Source organism: Pelobates fuscus, chromosome 3, assembly GCF_036172605.1.
Source record: "Pelobates fuscus isolate aPelFus1 chromosome 3, aPelFus1.pri, whole genome shotgun sequence".
NCBI lineage: Eukaryota > Metazoa > Chordata > Amphibia > Anura > Pelobatidae > Pelobates > Pelobates fuscus.
In genome coordinates this window covers 325328201-325347872 of record NC_086319.1, presented here as the reverse complement: position 1 = coordinate 325347872, position 19672 = coordinate 325328201, and the positions used below count along the sequence as shown (strand labels likewise).

General features: G+C 39.6%; 1 protein-coding gene across 3 annotated transcripts in view; it reads left to right on the top strand.

Annotated features, from left to right (window-relative positions):
- ADAMTSL3 (ADAMTS like 3) overlaps window positions 1-19672 on the top strand; it is a 449463-nt gene that overhangs the window by 333856 nt on the left and 95935 nt on the right. For 2 of the 3 annotated variants that reach the window (XM_063448975.1, XM_063448976.1), the window contains exons 10-15: window positions 1489-1600; window positions 2293-2431; window positions 5371-5421; window positions 15379-15583; window positions 18113-18260; window positions 18400-18484. In XM_063448975.1, the coding sequence (XP_063305045.1) occupies window positions 1489-1600; window positions 2293-2431; window positions 5371-5421; window positions 15379-15583; window positions 18113-18260; window positions 18400-18484 (740 nt within the window). Of the gene's footprint in view, window positions 1-1488; window positions 1601-2292; window positions 2432-5370; window positions 5422-15378; window positions 15584-18112; window positions 18261-18399; window positions 18489-19672 lie in introns of those variants that run through there. The other variant, XM_063448977.1, reaches the window with a different exon arrangement.

Below are 19672 nucleotides of genomic sequence, written 5' to 3'. Positions count from 1 at the left end.
GGTCTGTGCTGTTTCGGGAGCCACATGTATTGGGAGGGGTGGTCTTTGCCAAAAATGGAGTGTTCTAAGTCCACCCACCGTTTGTGTGCGGGGGGAAGGTGCCAGTGTTGGTGTTGCGTCAGGTGTGCTGCATATAGATAGTGTGTGAGATTGGGAAGGCCTAGTCCTCCACATGGTGTAGGTACATATAAGGTGGCCCTGCGGACTCGGGGTTTCTTCCCGTTCCAAATGAATCTGTCTATAGCTGTTTGCAAGAGTTTAAGGTCGTTTTTTTTACAAGGGATGGGTAATGCCTGGAAGGCGTAAAGGAACTTAGGTAGGAGATTCATTTTGATCGAGGCTATTCTCCCGAGCCAGGAGATAGCCATCGGTTTCCAGCGTTCAAGATCTGAGAATGCTTTCTGGAATAGGGGGGGGTAATTGGCTGAGTAGAGGGCGGTGGTGTCACTGGTAACTTGGACGCCCAGGTATGTGATTTTCGTTGGGCAGATGCGGAAAGGGAATTTATGTTTTAGAGTGTGGATAGTGGAGTCAGTGAGGTGGAGCGGCATGAGGTGAATATTTTTTTCTTATTTATAAACATAAATATTGAAAGGATACAAACATTTGAGAATATACAATATTACTTTCAGACAAAACCCAAAACCTAGCCACAGAATTAAAAGTATTTATTTTTCACATACAGGAATTGTGAGATAAATTTAAAAATAAAGTATGTTTTAGGACATGATGGGAATGCAGCTTCCTAAAAAGCCAGCATAATGTACAAAGTACATCTGAATGCAGACACAATTGGATACATTGTAAGTTGTGGTAACTACACACAATTGTACAGCACAAATTCACTTAGGTACAGAAACTCGAGAAAACATGTTTCTACATCTATCCCAGAAATCCTAGCTTGGAATGCAAATTAAGTACAGACAGGTATATAAATAAACACACATCAAACACTGGATGCATAATACGTGATTCGTTATCCTTTGTGGATAAAATATAGTATTTTGGAAAAAAATATATAGTGTTAGATTTGTAAAATATTTCTAGAAAATAACTTTGGTTACATTGTAATATCGAAAGATCTCATTGTGAATAGTATGCTGTACTGGTTTCGTAGCTTTTTAAAATTGATTTTTTTTTTTTGCAAATGCAGTTTATTACCTAATGCTATGTCAGAGCAGAAATACAGTCTTCTTTTGATGATTATTAAGGGAACTGTTTATCTAGAATGTTTGGCCATGAAAATATACACAGAGGTGATGTTAAGACTCCAGTTGCGTTACAGTAATAATATGCAAGGCACAGTGTGGTTGGTAAAATAAACAGTCAGGCGTGATTGGTAGGTACAAAGATAAAATCCTGCTGCTATACGAGGATTTACCCCCAACAAGTAAATATTCAAAGCACGTTTGGATAAGTAGCATAGAACATAGTGTTAAAATACTTCTTCCCAGTCACAATAACGTATTGTAACTGAAATTTCTCCAGATCAGGTACGTCTCTCCTAAAGACAGCGTGGTGCAATTCTTTTTCTACCAACCCATTAGTCATCAGTGGAGACAGACTGACTTCTTTCCATGTACAGTAACCTGCGGGGGAGGTGAGTAAATGAAACGTTTTTCATGGAATTATGGCATGAGTATACTTTACAAAAATAGCCTTTTCCATTCATGATTTTTTTTTTCATTCAAATAATTTAAATAGCTTGGGAAACCATTAGATAGGTCAAACATAGTGAAAAAATATAGTTCCGTTTGTCAGCTTTGCGGAACTCCACAATGACCTTCTGCTTGTATCCGTGGGGTAGATTCGTCAAGTGAGGTTTGTGCATGAATGATTGTTTAGAAACCCTTACTGACATCAGGTGATGTGATCAGTGCAAAACGTAGCAGGGATTTTGGTAAATCCATGACTGTGAAGGTGATTAATGCATTCGTGACTGGAGATATTAAGTTGCAAGGAACAAAATAGTTGTACTGGCACAGAAACAAAATGGCAATATCAAAATTAGCTGTTGCTGCTATTAACGTTAAAAAAACAAAAACAACTTTCTTGTATTTTGTGACCTAAGTTGCAGACTCTGAAAGGCAAGCCTTCTCCAAACATATAACCTTGACTTATCCTCACAATAGATTTGTTACAATTTGTAGAGATCTTAAAATCGATCCAGAATAGGACTCAAGCCCTTAAGCAGGTTTTCCTGCATGCACAAATTTATTATACTAAATTAGAAATTGCAATGTGTTGATTTCTCAAACTACTCATTATTTTTCCGTATGTCTTGCTTTCCAGGATACCAGTTGAATTCAGCCGAATGTATTGACATTCGATTAAACCGCACTGTTCCTGACCATTACTGTCATTATTATCCTGAAAACAAGAAGCCAAAGCCCAAACTGAAGGAATGTAGCATGGATCCCTGTCCTTCCAGGTTTGTAAATTAACTGTTTCATCTATGTATCCCTCACGCTACAGGAACATCATATTGCTCCTCTGTGCTGTTACTGATTATAACAAAGCGTGTGACTTTGGAAAAGTCTAATAAAATGAAAAATATATAAACTGTAGTTTATCACGTTGTCTAGGTTATTATTGAACTAAATTCGAGCAAATGGATATGAAACACCGGGAGGAGTGGCATAGTACAGCTTTATCTTCGGAAACACTCCTGTCCTTTTCCACTTCCTGTATCTAAATGTTGCATTTCCTTAAATTACTGTTAGACATTGTTTTGCATATGTTTGTAACACATGGAGCTAACCTGAGCAAATGTAATACCTAGATAGAACTTTCATAGGAATTCTAAAAGCAACGGAGTAAGACCACCCTGCTCTGGACATTGTTGTCTGTGGGGAAACATGCATGGATGCTTTGTAAAATCAAGTCCTAATCCTTTTAATTAGAATTCAAAATGAATGATTAGTTTAGTAATAGTTGAACAGATGGACTGTTCTTTCGTCTGTACTATAGAATGTGTATTACCTCTGCCAGAACAGATGTTGTATAAACTGCCAAAGACCAAGACTTCTACTGAGATGACTTGAGATTTGTCAATGTCATTTTCTCCACCTGTCGTCATACTTTGCACAAGGAGTGATTTCCTCTCTGTGGACAGAAGGGAGTATGTGTCAGATGGCGAGAGGAAGTGGGTTAAAATTCTTGTAAGGATAGGTTTACAACATTTGGAATGGGAGTGTGTTTTCTTTTCTGACCTCAAACCGAATGTTGTTCATTTTTAAATCATACAGTAGTAAACGATTTGCAGTTGAGGAATGGTAGAGAGTAATTAAAAGCCAATTGATAGGAGGTAGGTGGTTTTCATCTGAAACATCTATAGTCTCCTTCTGCACAAACTACATAAATAATATGAAGTTCAAGGGCAAAACATTAGCAGAATGACAAATGTTTGCCGAACAGAAGTAGAAAAGTTTGGTGCAACTCTTCAAGGCTTATGCAGAAACATGGATAAGCTTTATAAAATAATGTGTCCAACTCCCTTCCAGCAAAATGGAAGCGAACAAGGCTCAAGTGCATCAAGCTCAACCTTATACAAATTTGTTTTTGTTGATTCAAAACTAAGCAGCACCCCCATCTGCAGCCATAAAAATCTGAGCCACAAAAAAAAGGTGAATAAAAAAAACCTCCTTGACTTCGAAACAAAAATCTAATTCCCTTTGAATCAATAAGCTGTTACTCGTGTTTAAGTTAGTATGTGGCCACCTAGACTGGCAGTAGGATACACAGCAAATAAATCTACTTTTTAAGTTGTGTGAACCAGGTAGTGTTCCTCAAGGAATGTCCATCCATGAACAACATTTAGTGGATCAACCTCACAAGTTCAGTACCAGATTTCTGATGACCAATAGCTCTTTCCTGGTTTCTTGTACAATCCAAATTAAAAACAAAAAAACAAAATACAATTCCTATATAAGAGTGTTCTTTATTGAAAAATGAATTAGAATACTAACAAAAATAATGGTAGAGAGTGCCTACAGGCTAATTCACTTTATGCCCTATGCACACTATCTTAACACATGCAAGGTCTATTGGTGCTGTGAAATCTGAAACTGGAGTTGTGAGATTGAGCAACTGAATGTTGCTTATGTTTTAGTTGTACGACTTTCCATAAACATGTCTCAACATGCACCAACAGTGCATGGACATGGAGTGACGGTGCATTAAATACAGACTTCCTAGTTAAACCGCCTGTTAATGAACGTGCGTCTTTGACTCAAAAACCCTTGAACTGAATTGGATTGCGGTTAGAAGCTGCCTGCCTCACATAAACTGTCCCATTTGCTTTAAACGCTTTTGTCCAAAGTATTGTTTACACGTTCTATCCAGTTTTGCTTTCCTTTATTCTTCTAGCCGTTATGTTCTTTCATATAGCATTTCAAGCCAAACTGTTAAGTCACTTATTACTTTTAAACGCACATATGTCTCAGAGTCCCAGTGGAGAACATGTTGCTTTGGGCAGGAAGATGGCATTCTGTCTTTATCCCAAGCCACAGATTAGTTATGTGACCACAAACAACATTATCTGGCAATTGATGCTTTTTTGGGACTCCATAAAAGAGATAGCAGTAAGCAGAAACTATTCAAAAAAGTTTTTAGCTCCAATAATACTTTGAATAATAACTTTTTTTTTCTAGAAGACAGACACTTAAAAAAAAAAAAAAAAAAAAAAGAATTCACCATTCCAATATTTACAGAGTAATACAGAACACTAATAGGATAAAGAAAATCACAGCACAGGTGTGAAAAATAGACTAATGCACTTGGATGCTAATGCACTTGGATAGAAAGTTGGCTGGATACAGGCCACAGCATTGTACACATTTATTTATGCACAGCTTCCTAAATATTACGTCAGGGTTGGGAATATATTTTCAAGCCGTAGAACATACACTTCACATTATAGCTCTGTATGTCCTATTCGCATGTAGCGCAAATTGACAATGATAATTAAAGAGCTATGGAGTGGTAACATGAGCTGTGTGCCTTCAGGTATGTGTCAATACTGTTCAATTGCAGGTATTGCAAGTATTACGAGTATTTTCCTATATATTACTATTAAATTAAGTTTATTTTTTTTTCCTCTAACATTTTTAAGGATGCTCCTGATTGGAGATGTGCTCATTTTACTGAAAGACAAAATGTCTAACTAAGCTTGCCAGATATAACAAGTGCCACCCTGAGGTTAATAAGCAGATTGCAAATTATGTGCAGATCTTTTTTAATTAAAATATATATATATATATATAGATAGATAGATAGATAGATAGATAGATTAATTAAGATGGCTACGTTAGGCATTGGAATCTTACCATTTTGAAATAGTAACGAAAATGTTTCTTTGCTTACTCACAGCGACGGATTTAAGGAAATTATGCCCTACGACCATTTCCAGCCTCTCCCACGGTATGTTCTAATGAAAACATTCTTTGCTGTCTTTGACGTAAGTGATATCTTTTAGCATTATGCCAAAGCTTTTATCGTATCCTTATTTTGATGTTATACATTTTTTATTCTTTAAACTAAACAGCTGCCTTAAAAAAGAAAAAAAAATGTAAATTCTTTATTTGTGTAATATTCATGCCATGTAGATGTCAGAAAATGTTGAAATGGCTTTGGTAAAAAACTAAAAACCAATTAAGTTAGTTACAATCCTGGATAGTTTTGAGCAACAGTTCAGAAAAGTATCTTACTAGTACTCTTGGGGCAGCCATGTTTATGCCATCCAGTTCCAAAGTGATGTTTGCTCGTGTGGCACTGATGAGGGTAAATTACCATTACGTATTTTAAAATCTATATACCACCACAGTTATTTCATGGGGTGGGGTCTTTCTAGTTTTAAATATGTCATTTTTTTATTAAATATTTTGTTTTCAATATTAAGTAGATATGCTCCCTCCTGGCATATGGTGGTTTATAATAATATGGAAGTCTTATTGACTTCCATAGGCTATTTATTTATTTTAACTTTTTTTTATGTAGTGGCTCGGCTAGCAAGCACTGGCCAGCCACTGCATAATTTACCCACGTGCCTCCAAGAGCTATTTAACTAGTTGCCTGCTTGCTGCTAGTGCTGCCAGTGGGCAAATAGTATTTCAAATCATCAATCGCTTGCATGGTCTGAATTCAGTTATTTTTAAAGATTTTGTCTGTTAAGTGAATAACCCCATATAGATAAGGTTACAGGACAGACTGTTACTCTTACTCTTTAAAGGAACATTATAGGGTCAGGAACACAAACAGGTATTCCTGATCCGATAGTGTTAAAACCACCATTTAGGTGGCTTGCCCCTCAGTCCCCTTAAAAGGTAATACAACTTACCTTATTTTGAAGGGGGTGGAGCCTAACACCGGACTGGAGCAGACGCAGACTCCCGGAGCTCCGGTATAACTCACCGCAATCTGGCACAATCGGGGACACCCAGCACTAATCCTGGGCCACACAATCCGCTACGGAGCCCGGAGGACCCCACTGCTACCGCTGATGCCGTTTTTCCGAACGCCCGGCTCCAAAACTAGATGCCGAGGCTCCAAGGTCTACCGGCTGGGGGGAGGTCGCAGACCACAGCCAGAAAATACTGGCCCTGGAACATCACAGACCTGGAGAACTGGCACCCCAGCGAGCTGAGCACAGGTGAGATGGGGCGCAGGTCCCAAAAACCACCCCAAAACACCCCACAACATACAGGAAGCAACCCCTGCACTAAATCTGAAGACTAGAGCGCCGCGTCACTTCCGGTATGACGCATACGCGTCACCGATGGATACAGGAAACAGGAAATAACCCCTACCACACATCAGGAAACAATTAGCCCTAACGAACTCCTTGTAAAAACAGATGGCACCAGGACTTCATCTACACTTCTAAAGAAGCCTCTATAGGTGAAACGCGTTAAGTGGACTTTTAGAGTGATTTTTTATTCAGCATTTTATTATTTTTGTTGTTTATTAAATAGTATAATTGTATTATTCCTATCACTCTGGACTCCAACTCCTTTACTTTCTGGTTACCATCATACTCCTTGGTGGGGATTATACCACCTATGCCGTATCGACTAGAGCAAGGTTTGCTCTAGCAAATGTGAGTAAGCCGTTTTATTCTGTTATTTTATATTTTTTTTACCAATATATATTGCACTATTTGGGTTCTCTATATTTTCTCCACATATCATCTACTGGAGACTTATAAGAAGCCTATATATATCCTAAGACTGGGATTGTTCCGTCAACGCGAAATAACAGCTGAGCTCTGAGTTAGCTCTGTTAAATGTGAGTGTGCATTCACTAAAGAACTCATTCACATATCTACTATACTTATTGTACTGCACTATTATTCTTTATGTTTGTTTTACTTTGAGGTCAATTGTATAGAGACCATCACTACAACATCTGTGTACGTATACCATTTGTACATATTATATTGCTTAGGGCGCGGTTCCCTCTCCTTTTTTATTCACAAGATTAGAGGGGTACCTGAGTCAGTGGCGCTGGAGGAATTGACACACTTCACCAGGCGCCTCGTGGCCGCACTCCTACCAACCAGACAAACTAAGACTTTTCAATTCGACGGGGTTTACAGGATAGCCAAATCCTCACAGGCACCCACCTCAGCTCCACGAGACATAATACTAACATGCTAATCAATGTCTGACAAACTGGGGCTAATGGTAGCTATACAAGGAAAGACCCCTTTCGAATTTGAAGATTGCAAACTCTCCTTCTTTCAGGACTTAAGCAGGGCCACACTGTTATGGCACAAGAGTATGCACCCAATCCCCAAACAACTCCAAGCGGCAGGAATTGCCTGTAGGTGGTCAACCCCAGGGACCCTGTGGATCACTAAGGACAACAAGCACTACAAAGCCACTGACCATACGAAGGGCCCAGTGTTGATGACTGCCCTAGGACTCCTGAACCTTGCACTGGCCCCAACAACACGGCTAGACCACCAGCCGGGGACAACAGACGTAGACCTAACCACCACAACCGGACCAAGCAGGGGCACCAAAACCTGAACTCTCTCTCTCTGCATACAGCCTCTTAGGCTTTGGTTTAAATATTTTGTGTTGTTAACATTGTTCCTCACTTTACATATAGTTTTTCTTACCCCAACGGCTATTGCAGTGGGAAAAAGGCCCAATGGAGCCAATTATTACTGCTCCGGTGACACCCCCCCCCCCTTCCCTGGGGTTAAAGGGAAATGACAGCAGTGCCGACCTAGTAATCCTGTAACCCTGACTGGTATCACGCCTGACGACCCATGAGCACGGCTTGATCCAGACACATCACTGCGACTTCCATACACCTAGACCCAAACCTCTGACAGTTGCAAAACTGACCAGCGTGCAAACGCAGACGCTCCTATGACAAAACAACACCCTATGACTCCCAGAACACCACACACACTGGTGTACACCAGTAACCACAATTTGAATCGACAGGGGAACGGACCTAGCCACGATAGGGGGACTCACAGAGCAACCCCGCAACCATCACAACCCACTTCCCGTCCACACACATTGAGGCCACGAGACACATCATACACCCATAACCTCGAGAGACATGAAAGGGGACCAGAAACAGTTGTCAGACTTAGCCGAAACCGCCCTTTCCCCTCCACTCATGGCCTCACAATGCTCGTGGTGATCTAATTAGATGGGTGTCTTTTACTCGAACAGTTTTTACATCTCAATTAACTCATTATAACATTGCGACCTATTGTAAGAAAAGTGTGTGAATAGAATCTTACAATGTGTGTGAATAGAATCTTGCAATGCTCTGTACTTAATGTGCACTGATATTGTTTGATGTATAGTGGCTATTATGGCCATACACATGTACTTTCATTCCACATGAAAAATAAAGAATTAAAAAAAAAATTACCTTATTTCCAGTGCTTACCTCACTGTGCAGCACTGCCCCAGGAAGCACCTCCAGTAGCCATCTGAGGAGTGGACAGTGGAGGTGTCCATAGGACTTAATGTAAACACTGCATTTTCTCTGAAAAAATTTAGTTGTTCTGGTGACTATAGTGTCCCTTTAATTTCCCTTCCTAAATATTTTCAACAGCTAAAAGGAAAGGTCAGTTTATACTAGTGAACCATCAATTGAAAAGCTCTGGTTCTGTGAAATCTCGTATGTGGTTTTTTTTATTTTATTCTTTAACCCCTTAACACCGCAGCCAAATGTACAAGTTGTGAACGAAACAAAACGTAAACAAAACCTGGCATTTGCACTATATGTCTGTCCAACCGTAATTCACCTCTTTCATATTAAATGCACCCCCCCTTATTATATATCATTTTATTCAGGGGAAACAGGGCTTTCATTTAATATCAAATATTTAGCTATGAAACATAATTTAATATGAAAAAAATGGGAGAAAATAAGATTTTTTTTGATTTTTTTCGTTCTTCATGACATTTTAACTGTCAATGTCATAATACTGTTTGCTTTTACTGCAATAAAATACACATATTTGTATTCAGCAAAGTCTCACGTGTAAAACAGTACCCCCTATGTACAGGTTTTATGGTGTTTTGGGAAGTTACAGGGTCAAATATAGCGTGTTACATTTGAAATTGAAATTCGCCAGATTGGTTACGTTGCCTTTGAGACTGTATAGTAGCCCAGGAAATAAATTTACACCCATAATGGCATACCATTTGCAATAGTAGACGACCCAAGGTATTGCAAATAAGCGATGTCCAGTCTTTTTTAGTAGCCATTTGGTCACAAACACTGGCCAAAGTTAGCGTTTGTATTTGTTTGTGTGTGAAAAATGCAAAAAATGCCAATTTTGGCCAGTGTTTGTGACTAAGTGGCTACTAAAAAATACTGGACATACCCCATTTGCAATACCTTTGGTTGTCTACTATTGCAAATGGTATGCCATCATAGGGGTAATTTTCATTCTTGGGCTACCATAGGGTCATAAAGGCAACGTAAGCAATCTGGCGAATTTTAATGTGAAAAAAATTAAACACAAGCCTTATATTTGACGCTGTAATTTTTGAAAACACCATAAAACCTGTACATGAGGGGTACTGTTGTACTCAGGAGACTTCGCTGAACACAAATATTTGTGTTTCAAAACAGTAAAAAGTATTGCAGCAATAATATCGTCCCTGTAAGTGCTGTTTGTGCGTGAAAAATGCAAAAAACGTCACTTTTACTGGCGATATCATGGTTGTAATACATTTTACTGTTTTGAAACACTAATATTTGTGTTCAGCGAAGTCTCCCGAGTAAAACAGTACCCCCCATGTACAGGTTTTATGGTGTCTTGGAAAGTCATAGGGTTAAATATAGTGCTAGCAAATTAAATTCCCTATACTTTCGGCATGGGTGGTCAGGCAGGTCCCGCTAATTGTAATTAATTAGGATACCTAATTATGTAAAATTATTACATAAATATATGTGTAGAATTAATATATGTATATATATACATATGTGTATATATACGTATATATATATATATTTTTTTTTTAATATTTTTATTTATATATAGGTATATATATAGTGATATATACGTATATATTTATGTATATAGATATATATATTATTTCGTTATAAGTGTATTTTGATATAAATATATATATATTAATATCAGAATACAGTTAGAACGAAATAAAACACATCTATATATTTTTTAATATTTTATTTTTAATTATTTTTTTTATTTTATTTTTTTACGTATTTACATATTAATTTTTTTTATATTATTTATAAATATATATATAACAATAATTATATATATATTTAATCAGTATCAGTCTACGTGTAATTTGATATTAATATATATATATAATTATATATATATTAATATTAAAATACACCTAGACGGTGTATGTGTATGTGTGTATATGTGTATATATATACTTAGATCATATATATATAATATATATATATGATCTAAGTATATAATTTATTTATTTTTACACTGTTTTAAACATTTTTTATTTGATTTTCAGCCAGCAGGGGGACCAACTGTCATTACAGTTGGTCCCCCTGCTGGCAATGCAGCAGGCAGCTATACCGGCCATGTGATTGTGAGGTCCTCGCAAGGACCTCACTCTCACATGGCCGGGAGGGCTCCTGGAGGGCGGACGTGCCGCGGGGGGCTCCCTGGGAGTCCCCCGAACCGCGATCGCCGGCGTGGGACCGCCAGCGACCGGGTAAGTTACTAAAAAACGGAGGGCGTACTATTACGTCCGGCGGCGTTTAGAGCCGCTTTTAAAAGGACGTAATAGTACGCCCTCCAGACTTAAGGGGTTAAACGTTTTGACAATGTACACATGTTGAGGAGCAGCATAGTTTATGTGCTGATACAGATATGTTTATACCAGGGCCGGACTGGGAAAAAAATTAGGCCCGGGCATTTTTCAATCAGAGCGGCCCCCTAAGAAGGGGGCGGGGCCAGAGAGGGTGTGTTTTGTCATCACTAATGACAAGCATGCCCCCCTCTCAAAGTGAGCATGTTAGTTCAATGCGCAGAGCCCACTGAAGAGCTCTGGCATTAGAAAAAGGCGCTGAATTTGTTCTGCGCAGCGCAAGCAAATTTAATTTAAAACATGCTTGCGCTGTGTTTGCTTTTAAATTGTCTCTGGTTTCTCCACAAGTGGGATACCAGAGGACAAAAGGGCCAATAAAGTGCATGGTGCATGTGTTTGGAGCCTGCTTGTGGGATTGCGTGTGTGTAGAGTGTGGTGTGGTATTGTGTAAATAGGTCAATTTCATTTGTGTTTGTGGTGTAATATGTGTGGCTAGGGGGCATAGTGTTATAGGGGATGTAGCGAGTGTGTGCATACAGGCTGTAGTGTGTGTGTATAGGTGACGTAGTGTGTGTAGGGGTTGTAGAGAGGGTGTGTTTAGAGAATGTTGTATGTGTTTGCTGACAAGGAATGTAGTGTGTGTATAGGAGATTGTGTGTGTGTGTGTGTGTGTGTGTGTGTGTGTAGAGGATTAAAAGTGCATATAGGGTAAGGGATCTAGCGTTTATCTGGAGCGTAATGTATGTAGTGGTGCAGTGTGAGGGGTGCTGTAGTGTGTGTGTGTGTGTATATATATATATATATGTGTATATATTTATATTTGGACGTATTGTATGTGTGAGGGGCGCAGTGTGTGTGTGTATGTATGTAAGAGGGGAGCTGTGTGTGAGGGTGTTTTTTTCTGCCGTCACATTCTAGGTTTCTAATTTTCTTCGTTAACTCACTGAGGGTTATTTTATATATTATATAAATATATATATATATATATATATATATATATATATATATATATATAAATATATATTATATATAAAAAAAATATATATATGTGTGTGTGTGCTGTATATGTGTGGGAGTGTGCTGCGAGGATGCTGTCTGTATGAGGGTGCTGTGTGTGAGTGAGGGTGCTGTGTGTGTCTGAAGGTGCTGTTTGCTGTGTGTCTGAGTGCTGTGTGTGTCTGGGGGTGCGCTGTGTGTGTCTGGGGGTGCGCTGTGTGTGTCTGGGGGTGCTGTGTGTGTCTGGGGGTGCTGTGTGTGTCTGGGGGTGCTGTGTGTGTCTGGGAGTGCTGTGTGTTTCTGGGTGCTGTGTGTGTCTGGGGGTGCGGTGTGTGTCTGGGGGTGCGGTGTGTGTCTGGGAGTGCTGTGTGTGTCTGGGGGTGCGGTGTGTGTCTGGGAGTGCTGTGTGTGTCTGGGGGTGCTGTGTGTGTCTGGGAGTGCTGTGTGTGTGTGTCTGGGAGTGCTGTTTGTGTGTGTCTGGGAGTGCTGTGTGTGTGTCTGGGGGTGCTGTGTGTGTCTGGGGGGGCTGTTAGTGTGAGTGTATTTTGTATTTAAATTTTTATATTTTTTTTATTAATAATACAAAAAAAAAAGTTATATTAATTACCCTCCCCCCCCCCTCCCCTCCTTCTTACCTTTAGGGGGTGGGAAGCCGGGTTTCCATGGGGGGGTGCCTGATCCCTGGTGGTCCTAGTGGAGGTGGGGCAGATTGCTTAATATCCCCCCTCCCTTCTTACATCAGGCCTGGGAGGGGGGATCCTTACTGCAGCTTCTTTCCCTGGTGGTCCTAGTGGTGAGAGTGAACTCTAGCCTGGAGGCTAGAGTTCACTCTCGCGAGATCTGAGCGTTGCCGCGGTAACCGCGGCAACGCTCAGACCTCGCGAGAGGACCCGGCGGAGCTGCTGGCTAGAGCTCCGCCGGTGTTCTCTCCTGCCTCCCTCCTTCCCTCTCCTGCTGGCGGCCGCATCTCAGTGTCTCTGGGCCGGTGAGGGAGATCTTTGATCTCCCTACCGGCCCATGGAGAGACACAGCGGGGACGGCGCTCGGGTAGCGCTGGCCCTGCAGGGGCTGGCAGGGGAGATCCTGTGATCTCCCCTGCCGGCCTCGGCCATCGCGGCCCACCGGGCATTTGCCCGGTATGCCCGATGGCCAGTCCGGGCCTGGTTTATACCATGCTTTCCAAGCATGTTACGTGCCTTTATAAAACATTGATAGCAGTGATTTATTTGTGGAATGAAATAATCCTTATTTCCTCAAAAATATTAGCACGGTTTGTTGCCACTGCTTACGTAATGCTTTTAGAGTTGACTAGCGTTTAACCCTTTAAATGTCAGCCTGTTAAAAATGTGTTGTAAGCATTTCAAAAGCTTACAAGGGTAATAAATGCATGTGATTTTCTAATTTTCTAGTTTTGACAATGCAGGCACTTTCAGATGGTGAAATTGCTACTTGACAGTGTTTTTTTTTGTTTGTTTGTTTGTTTTCTGTAAAAATGTGTATCTTGTGTATAGATTATACATTTGAAGTCTCACTCAATTATCTGCCATTTAGAAGTCAAATCACTTTTGTTTCTGTTTATGCAGCCTTAGCCACACCCTCCCTGGCTGTAATTGTCACAGCCTGCATGAAAACAAAATGATTTCATTTTCACTCAGATGTAACCTATTGTAAAAATGTATATCACCTGCTCTGTAAATGTAACTTTAATTACACACAGGAGTCTCCTGTAGGGGCTAGCAAGCTATTAACAGAGCAGGAGTTAGCAATAAAGGAAGTGTAAACGTTAGATGACTATTTACAGGAAGTGTTTAGAAAGGCTGTGCAAGTCACATGCAGGGAGGTGTGCCTAGGGCTTAATAAACAAAGTGATTTAACTCCAAAAATGCAGAGAATTGAGCAGTGAGACTGCAGGAACATAATTTATACACCAAAACTGCCTCATTAAGCTAAAGTTGTTTTGATGACTATAGTGTCCCTTTAAATGTCTGTTATGACTTTTTGCATGTGTACACATCATGTGTGTTAAAAGTTTAGTCCATTCCTGAAAAATAATTGATTTATCCTACACGCTAAAATACATCGATAATTTTTTATTATTGTGGATTTCTTTGCCTCAAACACTTGATTTAATTTTGTTAAATGGATTTTACTAACACCCAGTATAATTTTCAGTAACCCTCCTGCTATTTTATTTGAAAAGCCATTTGTAATTGGCCATATTTATAGGAGTATATTACCTCTTGTTTTTGTTTGAAGGCAAACATTATATCTGGAATCTTAATACCAATTTTATTAATTAGAAATGTCTGTTGGTTTTCAGTGATCTTAGAATAGCTGTGATAGAGCTATAGAGTTATGACTGTAATTATTTTCTTAATTGACCGATATCACTAATCAATCAGTGATGCATAAACTGGTATTTAATGCTCACATAAAATAGAAAGTTTTGAACATTGAACAATTATGATTTTTTTCTTTGTCCTGTTGAACATTTTTAAAGTATTTTTTAAGTTAAAACATTCCCCCAAAAATCTCCCATAGAATTCATTATTCCTATAGTTTTGTCACAGTTTCCAGCTCTCTTCCTCAATTTAAGTTGACCAAATTATAAAACAAATTACTGTGACTAAAAACTGTAAAATATAGGAAATTGTAAGGATCTGGACAGAGTGAAATTCTGGTGGACTTTGTGGCCTGGATAGTTAATAATATTAGAGACAATTATGGTCATTATTGGAGAGGAACTGTTATATATACTAAAGACAATGTTGTTGTAAAATAACATGAATACTAAGGTATTGTTTTACAGTGTAAGTAATTTGCAGAGTGGTACGCTAATTTACGTTTTCAGTATTTAGACATACTTGTGAGAGCTGCTTTCTTATGAACATAAAATTTATATTTTATAGTGAAATGGTGTTATATAAATGAAAACACATCCAAGATTAATGGAAAAAAATAAAATTCATCTCAGTATGAGTATCTTTAATTCCAATTGGAAGTAAAACTGTAAACGTTTTTAGCGATAGTTATGTTTATTTTTGTTTCCACTGTGCAAATACAGATCTTATTTGTGTCTTTTATCTCATTTCAGTTGGGAACACAATCCCTGGACAGCGTGCTCTGTTTCCTGTGGCGGAGGCATTCAGAGGAGGAGTATTGTGTGTGTGGAGGAGACAATGCACGGGGAGCTCCTGCAGGTGGAGGAGTGGAAATGCATGTATGCTCCTAAGCCCACCATTATGCAGACTTGCAACCTCTTCGACTGTCCAAAATGGATGGCCATGGAGTGGTCACAGGTAACCAATATAACCAATGGAGAACTCTACAAAATAGTAATCATTTTCATTAAATGTAATTCACATTTGGAAAAGAAAAACACACTGTTATTTAAAAACTGAAATCCCGTTCAAGATGGTAGCTGTCATACATCACCAATTAAGCAGGACGGTCCTGAATTAAGGCTCCTGTACTGTCTCTTCACATAGGATTTCCTGAATTGCACTAGACTCATGCGTCAGCCTGTATGCACACCATCCTCCTTGGGCATGACTACCTATTTTCCAGTGAACGTACAAATAACCCAAAATATGCGCTGGCATTGTCCCATAAACTCCTATCTGACATGATTTTATCAAACAGGCAGTTTATGCACCACCTGCAGTTTCACTCATTGCTTTGGATGAGTGGAACTGCTGAATAAGTGAATAGGAACAATATCGCAAATTTAGTGAACCAGACTGTGTGCGGCGAGGAAGAATGGAAAGTTCCAACACAGTTGTGCACATGGTGTTTGCGACTCTACAGACGAAAGTAAAAAGCCATTTACAGTGTGGGGAAAAAGTATTTGATCTCCTGCTAATTTTAAACGTTTGTCCACTGACAAAGAAATTATCAATCTATAATTTTGATGGTAGGTGTATAATAGTGAGAGAGAGAATAACAAAGAAAAAATCCAGAAAAATGCATGTGAAAAAAGTTATAAATTGATTTGCTTGTCAGTGAGTGAAATAAGTATTTGATCCCCTATCAATCAGCAAGATTTCTGGCTCCCAGGTGTCTTTTATACAGGGAATGAGCTGAGATTAGGAGCACTCTCTTAAAGGGAGTGCTCCTTCTCTCCACTCGTTACCTGTATAAAAGACACCTGTCCACAGAAGCAATCAATCAATCAGGTTCCAAACTCCTCCACCATGGGCAAGACCAAAGAGCTGTCTGAGGATGTCAGGGACAAGATTGTAGACCTACACAAGGCTGGAATGGGCTACAAGACCATCGCCAAGCAGCTTGGTGAGAAAGTGACAACAGTTGGTGTGATTATTCGCATGGAAGAAACACAAAATAACTGTCAGTCTAACTCGGTCTGGTGCTCCATGCAAGATCTTACCTCATGGAGTTTCAAGGATCATGAGAACGGTGAGGAATCAGCCCAGAACTACACAGGAGGATCTTGTTAATGATCTCAGCACAGCTGGGACCATAATAACCAAGAAAACAATTGGTATCACACTACGCCGTGAAGGACTAAAATCCAGCAGCGCCCGCAAGGTCCCCCTGCTCAAGAAAGCCGATGTACAGGCCCGTCTGAAGTTTGCCAATAAACATCTGAATGATTCAGAGGAGAACTGGGTGAAAATGCTGTGGTCAGCTAAGACCAAAATCGAGCTCTTTGGCATCAACTCAACTCGCCGTGTTTGGAGGAGGAGGAATGCTGCCTATGACCCCAAGAACACCATCCCTACTGTCAAACATGGAGGTGGAAACATTATGTTTTGGGGTGTTTTTCTGCTAAGGGGACAGGACAACTGCACAGCATCAAAGGGACAATGGATGGGGCCATGTACCGTCAAAACTTGGGTGAGAACCTCCTTCCCTTAGCCAGGGCATTGAAAATCGGTCGTGGATGGGTATTCCAGCATGACAATGACCCACAACACACAGCCAAAGCAACCAAGGAGTGGCTCAAGAAGAAGCACTTTAAGGTCCTGGAGTGGCCTAGCCAGTCTCCAGACCTTAATCCCATAGTAAATCTGTGGAGGGAGCTGAAGGTTCGAGTTGCCAAATGTCAGCCTTGAAACCTTAATGACTTGGAAAGGATCTGCAAAGAGGACTGGGACAAAATCCCTCCTGAGATGTGTGAAAACCTAGTGGCCAACTACAAGAAACGTCTGACCTCTGTGATTGCCAACAAGGGTTTTTCCACCAAGTACTAAGTCGAAGGGGTGAAATACTTATTTCACTCATTGACATGCAAATCATTTTATACATTTTTTGACATGCGTTTGTTTGGAATTTTTTTTTTCTTCATTCTGTTAAGATACACCTACCATATCATTTCTTGTCAGTGGTCAAACGTTCAAAATCAGCAGAGATTCAAATACTTTTTTTCCCTCACTGTAGATGTCTCTGCTTTAGGTGGCAGACTCTTAGATACAGGAATTTACACCACCCTTAGAAGGGAGTAAGGTGTAGATTACTATCTGCGCCAGTGGCAGCTAGTGAAGTTTTGAGTCAAAAGTGCATTCGATTTCACACCTGGAATTGGATTTACGATAAACACCACTTCATGACATGTTGAGCTCAGCCCACTTAACCCCATGTACCTCAAAGACTGGCAGGCAGGGAATTTGCCCACAGGTTTCCACTGCTTGGAATATCCCTAGCAATGGGGCAAAGTTGTTGTGGTGTTTAAGGAAATCAGCAATACGTAAGATTTTCTTTATTGACTATGGATATTATTTTATACCAGGCGTGAAATCCTGATCGTCATACTGTAATTTAACTCCAGCTATTTTTAATGGGCATTTTTTGTTCCTTTTATTGTACAGTGCACAGTGACATGTGGTCGAGGCTTGCGCTACAGAGTGGTGTTGTGTAATGACCATCGGGGACAGCATACAGGCGGATGTAACCCGCAGCTTAAACCACACATAAAGGAAGAATGTGTTGTTCCAGTGCCATGTTTAAAACCAAGGGGTATGTTTTTAAACGTTTATTTATATGAGTAACTAGCTTGTACTTTTTGCACAATAAAGAGTTTTGCAGAGGTATGCAGGGGATGTTTGAAAGATGTGTAACTCAAGAAGCATTTATTATTATTTCATTTGTCTGTTAGAAAAATTCCCAGTGGAAGCTAAGCATCCTTGGCTCAAGCAAGCACAGGAGCTGGAGGAAACAAGAACAGCATCAGATCAGCCAACGTGAGTGTGTTTTTCTTCTATCTCCTTCAGAAACAGTAAAGGAAGCCAGGAGCGTAAGCCTTAATAGAAAATAATTATTTCATACATGAGACTTTCATCCAAATTTTACTAACTGTTCCTATCATTTGTTTGTTTAATTCTGGTTAAATGAACACTATAATGTTAGATATACAAACATATATAGAGTTTTAGAATACCTAGCTAGATTCCCACCCCCCAGAACTAAGAAAATAAAGTAATTTACCTGGTTTGCCAGTCTTGCCTTCACTGTCTGAGATCATCATCACTGATGATTTCAGCCAATGGAATGCTTCTCCAAAGTGAAGCATTAGTAGGCAAGTACCTATGTGCGACAACCTCTGTGCTGCAACCAATCAGCAGCTATTCACACAGATGTATCTCAATGGGGAGAATTATTTTTGTGTGTGTGTCAATGTATGTATCTGCATGTGTTTTAGTGTGCGTGTTAGAGTATGTATCTGCATGTCAGTGTTTGTGTGTGCCAGTTTATGTATCTGAGCATGTGTGTCAGTGTTTGTGTGTCACTGTATTATTGGTACATGTGTATCTATGTGTGTGAATCTCTGCATGCATGTCATTATGTGTCAGTGTTACTGTGTATGTGTGCCAATCTAAGTGTGTGTGTCTCTCGTAGTATGTCTGTGTGTATATATGCTTGTGGGCATCTTTGTGGCAGTGTATGTGTGACAACATTACAGACAAGCACACTGCATTAATACACAGACACTAAACACCCCACTACTGCATTAATACATGGACACTAAACACCCCCCTGATTTTAATGCCAACACTGAACACACGTGTTCTGCTAATAGTAGCCTTAATAATTTGATGTGCTACACACTGGGTTATATATTTTTTTTATTTCTTTTGATGGGGCTTTGGTTGTGGTTGGCAGAGAATCAATATAGCCACACTCAGATGTATTAGTGAGCACTATAACCACAAATGGGCAAAATATTCCCATTAATTTTAAGCATTTCCCAAGTGAATTTTATAAGGCAAAGCAGACCAACGTCAGATTAAAAAAGTAGTTACCTCTGGTGGTCTGCTATTGGTGGCCAGAATGGGAATCATCAATAAAGTTACACAGAATGTGACGCCAAACATGATTTTTAACAATATCTGTTCCCTTAATCCCTACTACCTCAAAAAACAAAAACAAAA